This window comes from Uranotaenia lowii, unplaced genomic scaffold (assembly GCF_029784155.1).
Source record: "Uranotaenia lowii strain MFRU-FL unplaced genomic scaffold, ASM2978415v1 HiC_scaffold_744, whole genome shotgun sequence".
Taxonomy (NCBI): domain Eukaryota; kingdom Metazoa; phylum Arthropoda; class Insecta; order Diptera; family Culicidae; genus Uranotaenia; species Uranotaenia lowii.
Window position 1 is genome coordinate 1,391 of NW_026598694.1, and position 21,787 is coordinate 23,177.

Below are 21,787 nucleotides of genomic sequence, written 5' to 3' on the forward strand. Positions count from 1 at the left end.
ACGTTTTAATATCCAGCTCTATCAAAAAAAGATTTCTAAATACTGTTAATAGAATAGAAAAAAGATTCAAAGACTCATTTTTTACAACCTTTCAACTATACTTAAGAAATACCGTTTCAACAAACGCATGTTAGTTAAAGTTTTTATGTATTGACTGATTGTTAAGTTGTAAACTTTGATTACTTCTTTGGCAAATTGATCAATTGTCAAAATTTAAAAAAATATTACAATTATTAATATGAATGAGAAGGTACCTGTTTGAAATTTTGAAGGAAACCCGTTTATTTTTGTTAAAATAGTTTTAAATTTTATTATGATACATAGGTATAACTATATATGTATAAGAAAATCTACAAAATTCATTTTCTTTTCCAATGTTTCTTTTTGAACTTTTCATGATTCTTATCGAAGCGTCCACCTTTCCGGTGGTGTTTCTGTTCGCCAGTAGTAATCGAAGCATCACCATTAGAATTCGACCCCGCGTCCTTTTTCCCGCCATACTTGATTTTGTTGTGAAACTTCTTCGGATTGATACCGAATGCTCGCAACCGACTGTCAGTGACATTTGAAAGAGAATCCTTCTGCATGCTGGGTTTCCCACGTTCCTTTCGGTTTTGATCGAAACTTTTTTTCTTCTTGAACGGTGGCAGTTCTTCCCTTTTAGGTTCTGTACTCTCAGCCTGTTCTTGTCGTTTCCGTTTTTTGCTTTTCTTTGTTTCGACAACCTGTTTTTCTACTGATTCTGTTATTTCGAAATCTTTCTCAGTTTCGGTTTGCCCATTTGTTAACTCATTGCTAGCAACCTTTTTCTTTGATTTTTTATCGAAAGTTTGTTCGTCTTCTGGAACCTTCGATACGGTTTCAAGATTTGCTTCCGATTTTTTCTTCTTCTTTTTCTTTTTCTTCTTTCCCTCGGTAGTTCCATTTTCGGCTGAATCTGTAGGATTTTCATCATCTGCTTTAAATTTAGTAATTTTGTTTAGTTTCTCCTCCTGACTTTCATCTTCGTTATCACTGAAATTTTTAAGAATCAGAAAGTTAGAGGCATATTGAAAATAAGAATTTCGTTACTTACCTTTCTTCACTTTTGAACAAACTGGGTATTATTTTACGCTTAAGTGCCTCATTTTGCGATTTCCGCTTGTAAACCTCCACCTCATTCATTTCCGCATACTTTGGCCGGATTTGGACCGTTTTCTTAACGCTTGCCCAGCGATTTAGCTCTCTGGTGTTAGCCGCCAAAATCTAGCAATTGAATAACATATTTTAATAATTATTATTGTTCAAAATACATTATAGAAATGAATTTGATAAAAATATGCACACCTCTTCAATCGACAAACCGAAATCGTTGGGAACAGTCTCGACGTATCGGAACCGACAGGGCGTATCTCCAATCATGTCCTCATAATCTAGCTTGTAGTACTCATCGATGTATTCTCCAAAGGTCTTCTCGTCCTCCGGATCGAATAGAGGTTTCTCCTTCCTGAGGACTTCTGCCAACTTCGACAGCTTTTTCCCCTTTTTCTTCTTCCTTCCGGCAGTTGCTTCCAACATCTCTTTCTGTAACTCTTTGCTCGCATCCTTTTTCTGATTTTCTTCGTAATCAGCATCCATTATAAAATCGTCATCTTCACAATAGGGGCCGTTTGCTTCCGACTGGTCCAGATCATTGTCCTGCACTTTATCTACGTCGTAGTTTTCTATGCCCAGCTCTTCATCCAAGTCTGGGAATTCTGGTTTCTGATCGCCCTCATCAACGCCGTAATAGTCATCGTCAAACATTCGTTGCATCCTTCGATCGTGTTCTTCCGGGTCGAAATCGGATTCCAGATCCTCTTCTCGAAGGTTCATGTTTTCTGTGGCAGCAATTTCTTTCAGTTTTTGAATTCGTTCCTTTATTTCTTGTAGCTTTATGGCCTTCAATTCCTCTAGTTCTCGCTTTTGTTGCTCTTTCTCACGTTGTTTCCGTTCCTTTAAAGCCTGTCGCTGTTCTTTACGTTTATTTTTCTCAACTCGAACTGATTCTTCAACATTACGTGGATAGCGCTTGATAAATTCCGCATCCGGCTCTTCGAACCGAAAGTTGTATTTCTGTTCAAACTCTTCTTGCTTCTCTAATTCTTCTTCATCTTCAGATGTAGCCACAATGTTATCATAGGTTGGAATATCTCCATCTGCAGTATCCACAAATCTTTTATTAAGAATATAATCTTTGAGAAAGGCATCTTCCTTAGAAAGTTTCTTATTGCTCCAGAATTCTTTCAAAGGTTGCAGAGGTTTTACAACTTCCAGTGGAGCTTCTTCCACGGCACGGCCAGCAAGCCACTGTAAATAATCCGCTTTCTCTTGTTCACGCTCTGATTTATTCTTTACACGTTCCTTGAGCAACCCTCCTTTTGTGTCCTTCTCATCTGAGTTCTCTTCTTCATCATCCGTATCGATCTTATTAAGAGCACGCTTGATTTCATCTTTAATCCGTTGCTGTTCTTGAACCAACGTAGGAGATTCCGGACGGTTTTTCTCATTGAACGGTCGTTCTTCTTCATCCTCATATATGCCATCCTTTTCGAGAATGACCTTTCTTTCGTAATCCTTCAGTGTCATGGGCTTCTCCTTTTTCCGTTTCCGTTCCAGGGCCACCTCTTCGACGGGCTTAACATTTTCGAAAAACGTAGGTTTCTCTTCGTACTTATGCGGATCTTTTCGCTTCAGGAAAGCCAACGTTCTAAAGAATTCCTTATCGAATTCGGGATCGACAACTTCCTCGTCCGTAGTTTCATCCTCACTCGAAGACGATTCTCCCGAATCCAAATTTTTCACTTAAATGTCAAAATTTTCAATAATCAATTTTTATTATCAGTTTTAAGGTTTTAAAAATTATCTAGGTAGGTACTTACGTTGTCCGAGGATTTCCTTCCGACGAAACTCGTCATAGTGCTTGGCGTAGCTTTTGTTTGTTTTGAACTCAATTGAATCCGCTTGGTCTTCACTGTCCGAATCGTTGAATAACTTTATTTTACTCATAATGAACCCCAATTGTAACAAATTTTCAACGAAATTAATAAATTTTAAACTATTCCATTAAGCACATGTGGGAGCGATGGCAATATTTTCGAAATAATCAAAACAAAATGCTGTCAGTCGATTGGAAAAGTGGCTGCGTTCGTTTCTTGGAACAGTTGGCAAAGAAAACCAAAACAAGAAATAAAAGATTTTTTAGTTCCCTTTAAAATCTGTTCCTGCTGCTTCAAGTGAACTTAACGAATTTTTATTGCAAAAATGTTATCCTTTAAAACACTATATTAGTTGCAAAATTTGAATTTTAAGTATTGAATGAAATTTCTCTTTAACGTTTGGCAACGCTGTTTTACAGCATTATTTCTGCGGTTTTTTGAACTTCTATTTGTAAACAAGTATGGATCGATAATCCTCAAAAATCTGTGCGTAAAAACGATTCTTTTTCCTAACTGTTGTGGAGAATACCTAAAGTTATTATCAAAAAGTTATGGCTGAACAGGACACGGCCTCTGCTGACAAAGAGCTAGCCTCGAACGTGGAAAACCTGAGCCTCGGGCAGGAACAAAAGGTTGAGAAGCAGGAAGTCAAAAAGAGTAAGTGATTGAATGATTTTTTTTTATCATATTGATAGTTGAGCGAATTGTTAACTTCGTTTTTTTATACTAAACCTATAAAATTTTCAGTCGATATAATCCTACATGCAACGGGAAGCGCGCCCATTCTCAAACAGAAAAAGTGGGCAGTCGATCAGGAAAAACCCATCAGCGCGATCATCAAATTCATTCATAAATACTTGAAACTGGAACCGGGTGAGAAACTGGTGAGTCATCCTTGGATTAAAAAAAAATCAAGAAACTTAATTGTGTTTTTATATTTTAGTTCCTCTATATCAATCAAACCTTTGCGCCATCTCCGGATCAGATAATCAAAAATCTGTACGAATGCTACGGAGCAAACGGAAAGTTAGTGCTGCACTACGCCAAGAGTCAAGCGTGGGGTTGAAGGTAATATTAATTCCATTTTGAGTTGCTGTGTTCCACGTTCTTTCATTATTGATATACTATTTCTTCTAAGTCATACCATTTTATAGCTTTAAAAAATAAAAATACGGCCCAAAATTCAACATAAGCACATGGCCAATCGAAAGAACAGGTCCCTTGAGTTAATTATTAAGAATTTTGGTGAGCAGACTTTCGAGTAGATCACTGCCTTTCCAAGCAAAACTGTCCCATGTGAAAAAACGCGCAAACGAGAAAAACGCGATTGAAATTTTAGCTGTATTTCCAATTCTTGTTTAAACTAAAAATTCACCGACAGTTTTTTCGTAGTGAACAGTTCAAGTTAATCATTTTACAATGTTTTCTGCACAAAAAAAAACATCTCCTACAGAAACGGAAAATTAGAGCCAGTGTTGGTAAAAGGGTTGGAGAAAATTTCTCTGAATTAATCACTGAAGAAGGCTCCTCGCTCCTCCCCCACCCTCTAATTTAGTGTTTTTTTTTTCGGTGAATAACATTATACTCAGCAGTTTGAACACTACTTAAGAGATTTTTTGATAACATTTGCATTTTTTCATAGAACTTTCTCTTGTGTGACATTCTTGCGTCGAAATATCAACCACCTTGATGAAAATTTCGTATAAGTTCAGAACAAAGTATACTTGTTTGTATTTTAATTCCAAAGGGAACACTGAAAGAGACAGTTTCCAGCAAAAAAAAGTGAAAATGACTCAAAAGTCACATGGGACAGTTTAGTTTGGAACGGCAGATCAATTTTCTTAAAATGTTTGTATATAGACTATAAATTAAATTAGAGTATCTTAAAAAGAGTTTAATAGAAAACCCTATTTCTATGTCACTGAAATTTGTCATCGAAAAAAACTGAAAAATCCATAATTCCTAGCAACGATATATTAACTCAAATCAATGTACACAGCTCTACGCTAGTCCATCCGTTTGCGATCCGTTTAATCGCCGCGAATCGACTCCAGATAGTCAGCTGCTTCCTTCGACACCCGATGGTACTTTCCGATGACCGGACGGTAGTAGTAAGCCTGGTAATCCTGTCGCTCGGCCATCTTGTCTCGGATTTTCTGTTCCAGGGCCAGCATTTCAGATTTTTCTTTTTCTTCGTAAAGATGGTGTAGCATCTTTTCGTAATCCTCTTGAGGGTTCTTCAAAATGTACCGTGCAATGAAGCGACTAATCGGGTGCTTGTGGTACTCCCAGTGCTTGGGTTCGTAACCCTCAGGGATTTCGGTCAACGTTGCCGGTCCAACGAAGATGTTTGCATACATCACAACTCCCAAAACCGGAATCAATCCAACCATGATGTAGTAATGGAATAGATCCTTGAACTTGTGCCACTGGAAGCGGGAGGGGGTGATAGTGAACATTTTCGGTCCATGTCCGGACATTGAGCGGCTCTGTTGCACCAGCGCTAGAAATGATTGGAAATTTGTTTTGTTATTGTACGATCATTCATGTTGCATAACGTATCTTCAAGTTGAATAAAACTTGTTTCTTGAGACAATACTAATCAAATGAATATGTATTCATATGGAATGGTAAAATAACGTTACAACTTACCATTTTTGGTGGCGTTCAGTACCACCGGATTGCGGAAAAACGCATTAAACTGTGCCGAAACTTGGGCAGAACGTGCCAGTGAGCTCCAGATCGCCATTTTCCGAAATCGCTTCGAAAAACTGATTGACGTTCCTTTTTCATGTTTTGTTCTTTGAGTTTTGCGCAGGGATGGGTTGAGAGTTTCTTTTTAGTTTCTACATACGTAATAAAAACTACTCACTTGAACTCTCTTGCCCCTCTTGCCATATCAAACTAAAATTTTTTCTCCTTTTTTCTGGTGATTTTGAGAAATGTGATAAATATATCTTGCAAAAACGAAATGTGATAAATACATCTTGATCAAAAATCCTTATTTAAACCAATTTTAAATCAACATTTTAGAACAGCCTACCAGATTTAATTCAAAGGTCATGCATTTTGGACTACCATTTAACAACTGTATTCGAATCACCCGTACCATTTATTAACTGATCTTTGGATCAGATCCCGATGGTCCACCCAAAATAATTTAGAAATTTATTTTACGGTATTTTTCACGTAAACGAAGATTTTGTTGCATCTGATCGATTCTACGTGATTTTGTAATACCTTCATTCCTTCCTCATAGACGACACATGAAATTCACGTAAAGTCTAAGTGAATTCAATTTTTTCATTTTTCTCAAGCGTGTGGTTGAAAATTCTTATTAGAAAAAGCATTTGTCAGCCAGTTGATTTTGTTAACCGTCGTGAAAAATGTTTTGGTCAGTTGACAAAGGAATTTGTTTTCAATCGTCTTGAATCTTGCCATATGTCTTCTGGTAAGTGCAAATGAATGCTTCATTATAACTATTTAATTTTTGATTTAACATCTTTCAGTAATCGCTGTGGCTGCAAGTGCTCTTCCGTTGGAACTGGTGGTGGTCATTCGTTCTTTGGTTCGAGTCCCACCGTAGGATGTCCGGGTTATAATGTCCGGGTTTATAAACGCAACGAAATTACGCAAGGTAAATTATTTATCAATATCATAATTTTCTATTTTTATTATTGATTTTTTTCTATTTTCTACAGGATCCCACAAAGCAACTCGCCGGCCAAAGGTCCCGCATTTTGTTTAGATTACGAATCAAGTGTAGTGTGTGGCGAAAGATATTAAAAATAAATTTTATTTACGATAAATTCATTTTATTTTCATTTTACTGCCCAGAATAAATACTTAAAAATTAGTAGAAGAGATCCAAATATCATTTAATAGCTTAACAAATTTTTCGTAGCTTCCATCCTCATAACATGTTGAACGTACTTGGAATTCACGTAAGTTGTACGTGATGTTCATAGAGCGAAAATTCCTATTAGGGGAGCGTTTACTTATTTTATTCGTACAAGTTACGTGAATATCAATTGGATAAAAATTATGTAGTTTTTCACGTAGCAGCTACGTGCAGATTATTTTGGGTGGATCCAATTCTGTTCCTTAAGGTTGCCAGATTTCTCGGTTTTATCCTGGTTTGCCTGTATATTTAAATCAAAATTCCATTGAAAAAAACCCGGATTTATTCACTTTCATTGCCAAAACAAATAAGATGAAAAAAATTGTGTTGTAATTTCTTTTGTTTATGCGTCCAAAACGATTTTTTAAGCAAGCTTTATCAAAATAATCATGAAAAGTTTTATGAAAGCCTTAAATACGATTTAAAAACTACTGATGAAAAAAAAAATCTTCAAGTGTTTTTTTCTTGATTTGTAATTCTTGGGTTTTGACCAAATTTACCTGTATTTTTGGTCGATATTTTGGAATCAAATGTCTGGATTTTGCCAGGTTTTAAGATAAAATAGCCCGGATTTCTTCAGCCTTGGTACGTGCTGAAAAAAATTCTGGCAACCTACCAATAGACCACCAATTTTTTCCAGTTTCATCCAATATTGTTCCTGCGGAACATCTCCTGTATTTGATGGCCTGGTAATAGCAACTGTATCAGTAGTTTATTGTAGGGTATAATTTATACTAGAATTGTACCAACAAAATTAAATCGAATGTAGTGAAGTAAGTGAAGAAACAACCCCACTAAAAAAAAGTTGAGTGGGAACTGGTAAAATTGACCACCAATACGATTGCTGTTTGGTTCTTAAACGGCTGTTTAGACCAAGGGATTACAAGTGCCCCAGGCTACATCGTCGTAGTCGTTAAAAAATACTTAAAGCTTTTGAATTTCTTCACCTTTTTTCATCAGTTCATTAGCGGATATCTCGGAAAAGCTTGAATAACTCATTTCTGTGTTTGTTTGCTGAGATGACGAATTTAATCCACCCCTGTTGTCCCGTTTTCCCACACGCCCACCCACCCATTCGGGCATCCAGTTTTTCCACCCGAAACTAGAAGTGAACCCATAAAATCGAGCAAAAATTTTCTATTCGTCACCCAATTTTTCACCAATTTCCATCTAGTGGAACAACAAGAACGGCGTGCGCTTAAAGAGTGTTGTTTTTACCGTCTCCACTCTCTTTTGTTCGTGGTGGAGGTTTGTTGTAATCGCTTTTCTTTTCGCTATGTTTGGAAACTCGTTGTCACTTCGTTGCCGCGAATAAAGAAGTTGAAAGAATGGAATGAAAATCGAATAACCACCACAAAAGCAGCTAGCAAATCCCACACAAGCAGGCAGCTGGCAGGGGCGTTCAACGAAATCAAACGAAAAGTAAGCGTCCGTGTGAGAAGACGTCGTCGTCGGTCGAATCGCGGCGGCCTGTTTTGTGATTGGTTTTTTTCCTCCATCATCGGTAATTCCCTCTTTGCTACGGCTATGGTTGATGTGTTTTGTTAAATCCTTCCCTATCTGCATCCTGCGCCTCGAAAATGCAAATTCGATTGGTGAAAATGGAAATTTTGATAGCCCAAATCTTGGGGAAAAGGTGTTGGCTTTCGATTTTGTGTGTGCCTAGAATGGAGGGGATATAAAAATAACCGATGCGTAATTGTTTAATAATTTGAAGCTTGTGGGGCGGAAAACACGAAAGGGTAGTGGAGCGAACGGCAAAACCGAAAAATTCTGGACCATCTCCCTCGGATCGAAAAAAGTCTGAACGCTATGGCAGTATCGTAGGACATTGCCAAAACAGGTTTCAGGTTCCAGTCCTTATAGAATAAAGTGACCTTCACTTCCCACTTGGATAACACGAGACAGCGAGAGAGCAAAAAATAGTTAGTCAGAATGTCAGAAAGATACTACACTATACGGTGAAGAAAACGGATAAACCTGTTTTGTTTTATCACCTCCGCTGAAACGCCTTTTTAGATTCGATTCGATTCAAGCAGATGGCGAAAAATTCATTCAATTATGTACTAAAGAATGCTTTTTCAATTTTGAATAAAAGCGCTTAAAGCGCTGAAACATCCGGATGTCCGGTTAGTAGAATATTTGGGTCCAACTTTTGTGTTCATTCAGAAATCAGTCTATATTCTAGAACAGAAATTAATTTGAACCCTTATTTGGAATTCATAATTTACCTAAAACTTATGGTTAATTCTTAATTTAAAATCACCTTGTTAGATCTATTAGTTTTATTCTAATTATTTATAATAAGACGTTCAATTACAATGTACATAAGTCTTTATATTAGAAAGTTTAAAACAAGTTTTAAACTCCAAATCAACTGATGGGTTTGATAAAGTTATGGTTTTCTTGCTAAACATGAGTTCACTCAACTTTATACTGCATTTTATAATGATTTAATTCGAATAGGACAAGACATATTATATTGTTAAAATGTTAAATCTTTGAGTAAATAACTTATTCTCAAACTGATAACCTTTTAAATAATCAAAACAACTTAAAGTGAACCCAACCTACTTTTTTCAGAGTTCATAAAGGAAAAACCTTGAACGAAGAATTCCCGATTTTTTTTTCCTGCCACCCAGCCAGTCAGTCAAACTTTGCCAAGAACCGTGTCCGTGCGAAAAGTGAATGATAAATTATTTAGCATCAAACACCGTGTATGAGTAGTTGCGAGGCCAGGCCAGGCCATTTGTGTACAGTAGGTACAAAACAGAACCATCAGCTGGTACCAAACCAACTAACTGGTGAACGGCCAAAACCATAAAGTGTGGGATTCGTCGTCGTAGGCATGTGATATCCATGATGAACCCACTTGTTCTCGAATGTGTGCAATGGGTGAGTTTACACGATAGATGAGGTAATAAACACAGGTGAATGAAGATTCAAGTTGGCGGAAAATGGGTTTCTGAAGATCACTTTTAAAGGGAAAGGGTTTCGTTCAACGTTTGGGAAAAAGTATTCTTAAAAAATATAAATTTTTCATCCCTAATTAGAATACGATAAAAGTGAACACGTGTTATACGAAGAAGCGACACACTTGTGTCAGTAAATTGCCAGCAGGAGCAAATATTTACTCTTATACACAGTTCTCGGTCATCAATTCCGAAAACAGAAATCGCGGATGTTGTTGAAGAAACGAAACGAATAAACACCGTTGATGTGCTCAATTTTCACCTACTCGTCACTCCCGCTTATCTCGCACCAAGGGTAACAGCAAATGATTGTCTGTTGCCCTGTCGAGAGAACTTTGTCGGTGGAGCAACGTTATAATTCCTCATCAAGTGCTACTGCTGCTTGTGAATAGACAATACACAACTGACTGCTGTAAGTTGCGTGGCAGACACAAGACACATCGTTCACTTCCGGAATATTGAAGAGGAAAAAACACAAAGCATCATGGATTCTTATGGACAATCGCAGAAGAATAATTTCGTCAGTAATATGCCCGGGCCAGGAGCTGGAAAGTTTCCAGGTGAGTGTATCAGAATTTTGGTTTCCGCTTAGTAAGAAGGTACCTACCAACTTCTTTTGCATTTCTTAAGTCTCGATCTGCAGTTGTTACCCTCGACTTTTGCTGTTCGTTATAGTAGTTCACCATGCCCAAGTTCAGATCTTGAAGCTCGTTGTCGTCTTGTAGGTAGGCATAGTTGCCTACCGGTTGACTTTGGAACCAGAGAGAAAAATATCAACCGTGGGATTGGTATGCCTTTTTATTTGTCATGAAGTGGAGAGCAGCACGACGATTTAAAATTGATATAAACGATGATTACCATAATTGGGGATGCAAAACAGAGAAGAGAAAAAAAAAGAATCGAAAGCGAACAAAGGTCTAGGTTGAACATGTTTTGAAGGTCTGAGTTGAGCATGCAATTCAAGGAATGGAGTTCAACTTTTTTGAACAATGTCACGAACATCTCGGAAATAACTCATTATGAGAGTTTTGCTGTACTAATCGATGCTTTGTTTAGCATCAGAGAGCCAAGGGATGCAAATAAAATTCATAAGTAGGTACCTACAAAATATATTTAAAATGTAGATATTAAGCCCGATTACTGCCTAGCTTGTTCATTTAATTTTGGACAAAGCGTGAAAAATTGCCAAGTCTTCTTGATATTTTTTATCTATGACAAAAAAGATTTAAAAGAAAATTAAATGTGAAAAAAATGACAAAATGGAAAGAAAAACAGAACTAACAAAAAATGACAAAAATAACGAAATAACATAAAAAAACAAAAATGACAAGAATGATAAAAATGGCAAAAATGAAAAAATTACAAATTGATCAAAATTACCAAAAAATTATAAAAAGACAAAGATGTTAAAAATTTGGAAAATGTCAAAAATGACAGAAATTACCAAAATGAAAAAATGGCAAAAAAAGAAAAAAAAAAAGACAAAAATTACAGAAATGACAAAAATACAAAAATTACAAATTGACAAAAATTAAAAAAAAAAAAGTTACTAAGGTGACGTAACTTTTTTGTCATTTCGTTTTGTAACTTCTTCGTGTTTTTCATTTTCGTCATTTTTTATCATTTTTGTGATTCTTGTGATTAACCAACTAGCAAAACCGACAAAAACAAAAAATGATAAAAATGACAAAATTGACTTATGTTATATTAGTTAATTTTGTCTTTTTATCAATTTTTGTTTTTTGTCCGTTTTGCCAATTTTGACATTTTTTTTAAATTTTGGCATTCTTGTCATATTTTTACAATTTTTGTCATTTTTTTGTTGACAGAAGCTCAGGATCAAATTAAAAATTTGAAGACGATTTTGAAACTTTTGAAGCATTCTTACACGCTCGTAAATTTTGTGTTGCCAGAATCCAATGTTGCCAAAATTGAACGTTTTTATTTGCATTTTTTTTTATTTAAATTTTAAATTAATCAACATTGATGTAAAACATAATCTTATTTTTTTAATTTGGCATAATTGTATTAGTTTTAAGCTTTTAAAAATGGAATTTTTGTTTATCGTTTAAAAATAATATAATGAGGCCAAATAAAACAATTTCATGCTAAAATCTGTCAAGGCCAAATTAATAAATTATAATTATTTTGAAATAAAAAAAAGTGCCAAAAAACCGTTTTTTATGTTTCCAAAAACGAACGGTTTTTCACGGATGTTGCCAAAATCGAACGGAGTCTGTATATAAAAAAAAAATGTTTCGAGTTCAATGATTTTAGGTGGATGTGAGTTCTGAATCAAGCTAAGCTAAGCTATTTTTATCATTTAAATTTTTGTTATTTAAGAATTTCAATCGTTTTTGTCATTTCATTCATTTTCTCATTTTTATAATTTTTGTTTTTTTGCATTTCTTGTGAACTTGTGTCATCTTTATTATTTCTTCTTTTATTATTTTAACTTTTTATTTAAATTTTGCAGAGTGATTGTTGAAATAATTGAAATAATGTTGAATAAAGTTAGTATGTCTGAAGTTTTTGAAAAGTTCTATCGATGGGATCAAAAGTTACGCGAGGTACAATATTTCAGGCATGAACCTAAAAATGCGATTTCTATAGAATTTTGGACGATTCATGAAAACAATATCTTTTCCATCCACAAATCAGTTAAAAAAAGTCTGACAAAAGCAATAAAGAAAAGAACAAATGAAATAAATTATCCATTTGTATTTTGAAATCAGAATCTCATGTTCTTTCATTCTTGTAGACATTAGCAGCCTTTGCATGCACGAATCATTGCATATAACTAAGGTCTAGTCTAGTTATCATATTTGGAATTTCGAACGTCGCAATTTTATTATTATCATCACTTAAGAAAGCAGTCGAAAGACTGGAAGACCAAGCCGTTACTTTCATAAGATAAGACTTACGGGATAGCTGGCCCATTACGTGACATTTACGAATGGTATTGATCCTGAAGATTACTGAGAAGTTCTTTTAAGTGTGCTGTTTGAAGGTAGCTTAGCATTTAACCCTCTTATAACTTATTTTCAAAGCACATTTGCGGATTACGGATCCCCTTTTTTTAAGGCGAACATTACGTCTCATGCTTTAACAAACATATCTCTGTGGAAGAACTTCACCTGGAATTATTCTCAATTGACTACGCTACAACAAAAAACGAACACACCTCTGTGGAAGAATTTTGGTCGATTTGAATTAAAACACTTTAAAACAAAAACATCAAACTAAGCTATGAAAAATAAATCATACTCTGTGGTCATGCGGCGTATCATCAAATATGCAGTAATCACTTGACATAACGATAGAAACAATGGATTTGATCAGATTCAAATAGGACACTGGGAACGAAATTCCACAATGCAAACCTGCATTGGTGAATTAAAAAATATCCCTTTAGAGTCTTCCTGCCTTCTTGATTTGTGTTATCGTTCCAAGTAGTTCCGGAAAGAACCAAGTTTAGACCGAGACTAGGCAATTAATGTCACCCAACCAACCGGAATCGAGCAGCAGCAGCGATGATGGACACTGTGATAGAGAGTGCTATGATGGTCAGTGGTTGGTCACCGGCCATTTGTGGCTCCCGGCAAAATGTCTACCAACTCTTCTCCAACGAACGATTCTACTAGGGAGGAGACACTGGACTTTCAAAGTGACACTTGATGGCCGGTTCATTTAACATATGAAGAATGTGTGTCACACTCTGGCGCACAATCTACCTCCTAGGCATGTATGGCTGCTGGTGAATGCAGCGCAGACGTTCTCGATTGGAATCTCAGACTTGCATGCAGACGGACGAACGAATGAACGAGCGGACGGAACGAACTGACCGTTAGTAAGCGGTAAACAATATTAGGTATAGTGGGATTGTCGCCTCTGTGAACAGGTTTTACGGGCGTAATTTCTAATGACATACATAAGTAAGATTTAGCAGCCACCGGTTATGATAAGATATGGTAAATTTTGCGAACCTTCAGAGACTGAATCTAGGGAACCACGGATCTCCAGTTGAAAACTCGCCATTTAAAATGACAAACATGATGATGATTGAAATCAAGCTTAAACAATTTCAAATCTCATCAAATTGTGCTCCGGGCTCAACGATCTAATTTTAGCATCATGATGGATAACGCAGGCGACGAGCTTTTTTTTATCGATTTCTTCTCCTCTGTCGTGAGACGGAAAAGATTCAAATCGAACTGTGGCAATTGAGTTCCATGGGAAAATCATCCTCCCTTTGGTTTGAGTAATCGACATTTAAATCGTCTTATCATTTTTCGTTTTTTTTTAATATATTTTGTATCAAATGTTCCTTTATTATGAAACATTTGGGCAAAAATGCAAAGAGAATTATCTTGGTTGGAAGTTGTATAAAACGAGTTTTCATTCTCAAACAAGCAGAATGCCGTGAATCCGAAACTGGCTTAATTGATATTTTTGCACCTTGAATGGCTCACTTTTTTTTTTGCAGGATTTGGCAAACCCACTATTAGTGGGTAAAGTTTATTTTATACCAAGATATCTCAAATTAACAGCTTATTACTTATTTGCATGGAAAGGTATTATAAACTCAACATGATTCCACTCTTTATGTTTTAAATATTCTCTCAATACGAGGTCGGATTCGGGGCCTACCTTCGGAATATATGCCTCTGACATTGCAGTCCACGGTTGGCCAGAGGTGGAAGCCTTCAGAGAATCGATACTTGGGTGAGAGGATATCAGGCATTCGTTTCATCATACACCTTTATCGAATAGTAGTCAAGGCGGTTTAAATCCGGACAGCTGTGAGCTCAAAGATCCCTCGGGAAAACTTCATATTCTGCTCTAGCCGTTTTAAGGTGAGGCTTCATCTTTCCACATAACGCACGACGTATTTCAGGGCACGAAGCAGGAATTTACGAAATTCCATGCAGCAGCTGAACGGCTATTTATATTGGTCAAATCGCCGTAAATTCAAAGTCTGTCTCAAAGAACACAAAAATGCCGTTGAGAATGAGGGGATTAATGAATCGAGTGTTGCGACACCCACAACAGATTTTGACCATTTCATCGATTGGAAAAAGGTCAAATTTAAGAAGTTTGTACAAAAAACATCACATCTGAATGCTTGGGAGTCGATGTTCATCAGCACTGCCGAAAAACCGTTGATGAACGAAGACGATCGTCCGATCATTTCATCTCTCTTCAACCTGATCAACCAAAAAACCGCATAATGCCAATTGCGTTCGACGAATACTACAGCAAGTATAAAACTGGAGCTGTAATTATCCTTTGTGTAATCAGTCGGACATCGTCCTGAAGATGGGCCACTGATAAGCTGATATAACTCTGCCTGCGTAGGAGAAAATTTTTGATCCTCAAGGGCTCCTGGCGCCAACTAGCTCATCATTCCTGAAGCTTCGTTTCCCGATCATGCAAATCAATTAATTTTCAATTGATTAAAATTCAATTAATTCAATTGAAGACTTATGTAACTCAGTTAGTTAATATTTTAGTTTCAATGTATTAGATCAATTCCAATCTTATTGAGAAAGAGTGTTTTGAACTTCATTAACCTTCCAAAGCCGTTCGCTAAAAATCCGTTTCAGGGAAATTGGAACTGTAGTTTGATTTCGTTCTCCTGGCTGCAAATGTTAACCGATTTTGATGATATTATATTCATTGTCTAGGTAATTTATTCTAATTACTCAACATGTCAAAATAAAGTTGCTAAATATTACCAGATTATCCGAAACTGGTCCAGAAAGTAAAAAGTCCGAAAAATCAATTTTATTTTTAAAATACTCATAACTTCTGACAGCTTTTCTGTATTTAACTGTTTTATTAATGTTTGAAATTGTCAAGAATCCATCTATCCGACAATGTATAGATATGTTGGGGTCCAATGAAAGTGTTGACCGCTATGACTAATCTTCCGGTAGAAAAAAATCTTACTTTAAAAAAACGACATCCAATTTTGGCTTAGCTTAGCTGTATTTCATTTCCCAATGAACCGATTTTCAAAACTCAAATTTTAATTTTTTGGCGTTGATTTGATCATTATTTTCATAGAACATACTTGGTCTGTCAAAATTACCAGTTCATCAGTATATTGGAATGATGATAAGGATGTTTGAAATGTGCGCTTCGGGTCATATTGACCCGAACGGCTTTGGAGGGTTAATGAAGATTATCACCGTGATTTTTCTTTGATAATTAATTTTTACGGCTTTAACGATGAATTTTTATGTTCTCTTAGTGAGAACATTTCAAGATTTTGAAAATATTGATGGATAGAAGAAGATTACAAGAAAACTATAGGTGTTGAAAATGAGCAGGTAAATTTTTAAGAGGCATTTTCATTACATACTTAACTTTTGTTTAGCACGGATCAACTATTTGAATTTTTTTTTCAAATTTTGAAAACCCATCTATAATTTTTAAAATCTTTAAATGTTCTCACTAAGAGAAAAAAAAACATTGATAAAGGCGAAAAAATAATTATTAAAGTGTTTTGAACTTTTGAAAATTTTGTCCAAAGGGGAAAATTGAAGAAAATTAAGATAATCTAAAGAGTATATTCTCTAAAAATGCTAGCGCCATCACAACCAGTGGTGTATTAATCACTTACTAAGCAGTTAAGACACGAACCTTAGGTTGATGGAAATGTGGTTCAGAGTTGTATCAGTTTATCAGTGGTAATTTTATATCCTATGGTTTTATATTTTATGGCAATGTATTTTTCCATCTGTCCCTTTTTAGCTTTTATCATCATCAATCACACTACCGTTAATTCTCATAAAGAAATTTAGATTCCTCATTATCATAATTCCCAAGCACTTCCACTACAGTAGTGCTTTAAAATTTAAATGCTTTAAATTCGATTGAATATGACAGTATCAGATGCCTGGACACGCTCTCCAACCTTACTAAGAATTACTATTTCTTGCTAAACATCTCAAAATAGAAGCCAGAAGCGAGAACCTGGAAGAATCCATGCAAAAACGGGATAACAGAACAATTGCATTCCTTAGAAAAATAATGACTCGAAAAAAGGTAGAAAATAGCAGTATTCTTTTGATCTGCATGGCACAAACCAATCGTGTGGCCATCCCTAGCTTCAAAATGAGTTCTATGCAGAGTTTGTAGACGTTTTTGTACCAAGAAGTAACAAAAATGATGTTTAGATTAAAAAAAAAATCCGATTTATAATTTTTTCATTATAAAAATTGTTGCAAATTAGTTAATTCATGAAACGAAGTGTTCAATAATCTTTTGTTTTTTTTATGCTAATGATGACAAGATCTTAAAATTGTCTAAGTTATCTTAAAAATAATGTTAACAATATTACAGAAACTTTTCTGTACCAAATTATGTTGACAAATATGAAATGTATGTTGGTTATTCACCATGGGTGCACGGATTTACCGCAGTTTCTGCCTAAGTATGTGTTCACATTCTCATTATATAGACAGTTATAAAAGGAAATACATCTTACCTGTCGGCCACTTATGGGATTAGAACCCAAAAGTTTTCTGACTATACCGGAAATCGAACCCAGTACGCCTGGCATACCAAGACCAGACTCGCGCCAGCCTATCCGCTAGACGATATCGGATCATTTTATGATGTTGACAAATAAGAAATCATGGTATCCGAGGCATTGCTAATGATCTCATCCGTAGCTACTTAATCGGTAGAAAACAATTGGTCTCTATTGAAGATGCGTTTAGTTCCTCAGAGATCCTTGAAGTTGGTGTCCCTCAAGGTAGCAACATCGGACCTCTTTTATTCCTACTATACATAAACGACATAAGCAAACTTCCACTTCATGGTTTACCACGTCTTTTTGCGGACGATACGGCTCTCTTTTACCCGGAAAAATGACCACACACCATTATCAAAAATATGGAGGAAGATTTAGTGATCTTACAGCAATATTTTTCTGCCAACTTACTTACCCTCAATCTCACGAAAACTAAATACATGATTTTTCGTTCATCACGAAAAGAGATTCAACCACACAGGGATCCAAGTTTTTTAAATGATGTTGTTGAAAAAGTTGTTTATTTTAAATATCTTGGAATCCTACTAGACGAAAAAATAACCTGGCACCATCACATTGATAATCTGCAAAAAAAAATATCATCTTTCAGTGGAATTATATGGAGAGTGAAAAACTTTGTTCCGCGTCACGTCATTTTAAAATTTTACCACGCGTTTGTGCACTCTCGTTTAAATTATTTAGTAGCTGTCTGGGGTAGAGCAGCATTATCTTTGCTCTCTCGGCTACAAGTATTACAAAACCGATGTTTAAAAATGATTTTTAATCTTCCCAGCTGGTACTCCTCCAAATTACTTTACTCTGACAGATCTCACAATATCTTACCGTTAGCGCAACTATGTGATTTACAAACATGTCTTTTTGTCTTTGACAATTTAAATTCCTCTAATAATTTACAGAATTTGACGTTCACTACCGGTGTACGTTCTCATATCACTAGGCAAGCTAATCATCTTTTAAGATGCAGATCGTTTACTAGCCTCGGGCAACGAAGAATTTCTTTTATAGGTCCTACAAAGTATAACAACCTTCCAGAGCATATTAAAAACACCAATAGTCGGAACACTTTTAAGACCAAATCTATACAACATTTTAAAGAAATATTAGCTAATACGCGACCAACAACTTAGCCAGCTTTTTATATATTTTCCTTAATCAATCCTAATCAGTGTTCGGCATCGCTAACTGAAAAATTAGCGCCGCTAATTAAATTGCTAACTCAAACAAAGTTAGCGATCGCTAATTAAATACGCTAAATGTGCCAAAAAAGTTATCGCTTTAAGCTTAAAGCGCTAATCGCTAATCGCTAACTGTTTACCAACATGAAGGCCGGAAAAATATCAAATTTTTCTTCCCCCTTTTGATTTTTCCCCAAGGGGGAATTAATGAAAATTCAGGTATTTAATTTAAAATTAGATAAATTGATCGTATTTTCTAATTTTATAAACAAAACAAAAACTGCCAAAGATTTAACGAGTTTTAACGAGTCTCTGTGTTCTATAAATAAAAACAAACGATTTTCGAACAATTAAAGAAAGAGCAAAAGAACAGAATGTGGAAAATGGGAGCTATATCTATCTTTTTTAAATTTAAATTTTGGTTAAAAATGCACTCGATTTATCGGTTTTGTGCAAAGTAGATTGTATGCATTTTTGTTGCAAATATTATTTTGTGTTATTCATTTGCTTTGTTTTGGCATTATTTTACAGAATCCTCATTTAAAATCTTTAACCTGTTTTCCTCTTTTTCAAATTTGCAGAAGCATTGTCAAACGTAAACATTTATACAATTTCTATTTGAACTTAGAACGAAGGCTACAATAGTGATTTTATCTTATTTTTATATGAACTGATCTGTAAAATCTCTAAAAAACTGTATTGTGAAAAGTAAATAGCTCAACCACTTGAATACAAATGCTGATGAAGAGATGCTGTAAATAGTTTTATACTGTTTAACACCTTTTATTGTTATCTTCCTCTGTAAAAGTTCCTAAAAAAGTGCTTTAAGAGAGAAAAATTACACTAAATACATCTTTTCTCTAACTCTAGCACGCTTTCCTCCAATGAATCTAATTAAGCAATCAGAATGATGCACAATGTCACTTTGACTTGATTAATGGAAAAAAGTTTATTCTATCACTAAGAATTCGAAAGAATGATACAAATATATGGGAGTTAGCGATCTTCACTTAGCGGAACCAAAAAATAGCGGAACTTTTAAATTCGCTAAACCAATGCAAACTTAGCGGCAAAATTAAACCGCTAACAAAAAGTTAGCGGACTAACTAGCGAATAACGGATTAGCGCTTTCGTGCCGAACACTGATCCTAATTATAAGTTTTAATTTTTTTTTTGCTTATAATTATATGTATTAGTATTAGTATTTGTATAAGTAGTTATTTAATTATTTAATTTAATTCCCTTTTTTCTAAGCGGATCTCTTAAAAGGAAACTTTTTCCACTGAGATTCACTTTTAGTGTTATTTGTTTTGCTTAAAGTTACATCACCTCGCACATTAAATAAAAAAAAAATTGAGTTCTCGGCATGAGTAAATTTTGAACGCGATCTTAAATTCTTTTATCTTAGCTGCCAGACGTGCCGAGAACTGATGTGTCCATTACCAGGAGGCTCAAATTGAGTTTTTTGGTTTGGGGGAGTGTGGCGGGCCTTCAAAAAAAAAAAAAAAATCAGCATCAAATCAAATCACTTTTAAGCCAAATTTTGAACATTTCAGCATAACCATAATTCGGTATTGCCAATTTACCTTTTCATTAGCTCATTTTGAAGGTAGGCCTTCGTTAATATTCATTTTTCAATAATGGAGTCGGATATTTTTTTCATTTTTTTCAAGTTGCTGTAAGTTAGTTTGATTTCCTAACATGATTACAAAATCCGCCGAACTCTCTTATACTTTTCAAACTCGTGTCACCTGTCAACAGTTTAGCTGTGAGCCATTGCTAAAACCGTGCAAAATGAAAGGCTAGAGAGGTAGGTATTTAAGTAGCTTGCCTTTTGTTACAAGACGGCTTAAAACATGCAGCAATTGAACCATAAAGTCAGAGGTTGTAATGCTTTTTATTTTGAGGAGCAAAGTATAAAATCTAACTCAACTTTGTGTGAGACCAATTTTTAGATGGATCCTCCAATAGGCTCTGCTGTAATGTGCTTCTTAAGTGTTTAGTTGGTATTGCGAACATCCCGCCCCATCATGGCACTGACTATATTATTGACTATTCTCCGGCTCGCTTGAAACTTTCCTCTTTTTCACCAATAAAGATCACGATCATCAGCTGCTACTAAGTATGCGGCATACTAATGAGGCACCAACGAACGTTGTTGGGTTCAGCCGAGTTCATTCAGACCTTTGTATGTGGCGTGCTTATCAGTTTCGAATAATACTTCAGCGAGAGTGGTATGATGTGATGAAGTGGTTGTCTGTTTCCCGAATTGTTGCTTTTTTGTCTTATGAAAAGTGGAAAGTTATTCAAAATTTTAAAATCTTCAATTCTAGTTTTTTTTTTTCAAATAGGTCTTGAAAATTGTTACCGTATTTTTTACATTTACTTTCAAATGCTATTTATAGTGCGAGTGCTTAACTAATAATTCCCCAAACATGTTCTAGAAATTCCAGAAAAATACACATCAATTATTAACACAACCCCGACAACCCCTAAAGTAGTTTTGAAAGAGTGAATGATTGTTTTTAGTTCAATAAGGAGGATGATCACTAGAGTGCCCCAAATGACCCGACATTTGAAAAACTTATGTGCTGCAGGCTAAAATTGATGCTAGGCCTAGTACAAGATCTCATGCCAAATTTGGACCAGATCGGATCACGGGAAGGGGTCGCTCAACGAGCTTGAAGTTTGTGTGGGATTTGAGGACATTTTGTTCGGGAGAAACATGAAAAACCAGTTTTTCATCAATAACTTTAGTTTCTGTCGGTCGATTTCTTTCAAAAACGGTTTTCCTTATAGCCTAAATTATGAAAAATATTTCATCCGAAGACTGCATATCGATAAGAGTTAAGATAAAAAAGTTATTAGGCTTCAAAAATGGGCTAATTTTTTTAACGGTGGTATTCATCACTGTTGATGAGGCGTCAATATGTTCGACCGACGAACCAGCCCGAGGCTGAAAGTCTCTATAATAAAGGAAAAAAAACATATGTTCGACCGCCCCGACTCATTAACAGTGATGCATACCATCCTTACAAAAGTTAGCCCATTTTTGAAGGCTAATAACTTTTTCATCTTAACTCTTATAGAAATGCAGTCTTCGGATGAAATATTTTTCATAATTTAGGCTTTAAGAAAAACCGTATTCAAAAGAAATCGACCGACGGGAACTAAAGTTATTGATGAAAAACTGGTTTTTCATGTTTCTCCCGAACAAA

The 21,787-nt window shown here is 35.4% G+C and overlaps 3 protein-coding genes across 3 annotated transcripts; 1 reads left to right on the forward strand and 2 right to left on the reverse strand.

Moving 5' to 3' along the window:
• Positions 1 to 286: 286 nt before the first annotated feature.
• On the reverse strand, positions 287 to 3,114 carry LOC129760730 (protein KRI1 homolog). Its single transcript, XM_055758388.1, has 4 exons — positions 2,901 to 3,114; positions 1,327 to 2,822; positions 1,076 to 1,245; positions 287 to 1,014 (listed from the first exon to the last, which is right to left on the reverse strand). The coding sequence occupies exons 1-4, from the start codon at positions 3,025 to 3,027 to the stop codon at positions 360 to 362; spliced, it is 2,448 nt and encodes an 815-aa protein (XP_055614363.1). The 5' UTR covers positions 3,028 to 3,114; the 3' UTR covers positions 287 to 359.
• A 258-nt stretch (positions 3,115 to 3,372) lies between these two features.
• LOC129760732 (autophagy protein 12-like) lies at positions 3,373 to 4,153 on the forward strand. The gene is made up of 3 exons (XM_055758390.1): positions 3,373 to 3,614; positions 3,705 to 3,841; positions 3,901 to 4,153. Exons 1-3 carry the CDS (start codon positions 3,509 to 3,511, stop codon positions 4,021 to 4,023), a joined length of 366 nt encoding a protein of 121 aa, XP_055614365.1. The 5' UTR covers positions 3,373 to 3,508; the 3' UTR covers positions 4,024 to 4,153.
• A 763-nt stretch (positions 4,154 to 4,916) lies between these two features.
• LOC129760731 (NADH dehydrogenase [ubiquinone] 1 beta subcomplex subunit 5, mitochondrial) lies at positions 4,917 to 5,716 on the reverse strand. Its single transcript, XM_055758389.1, has 2 exons — positions 5,610 to 5,716; positions 4,917 to 5,460 (listed from the first exon to the last, which is right to left on the reverse strand). The coding sequence occupies exons 1-2, from the start codon at positions 5,704 to 5,706 to the stop codon at positions 4,988 to 4,990; spliced, it is 570 nt and encodes a 189-aa protein (XP_055614364.1). The 5' UTR covers positions 5,707 to 5,716; the 3' UTR covers positions 4,917 to 4,987.
• Positions 5,717 to 21,787: the final 16,071 nt, after the last annotated feature.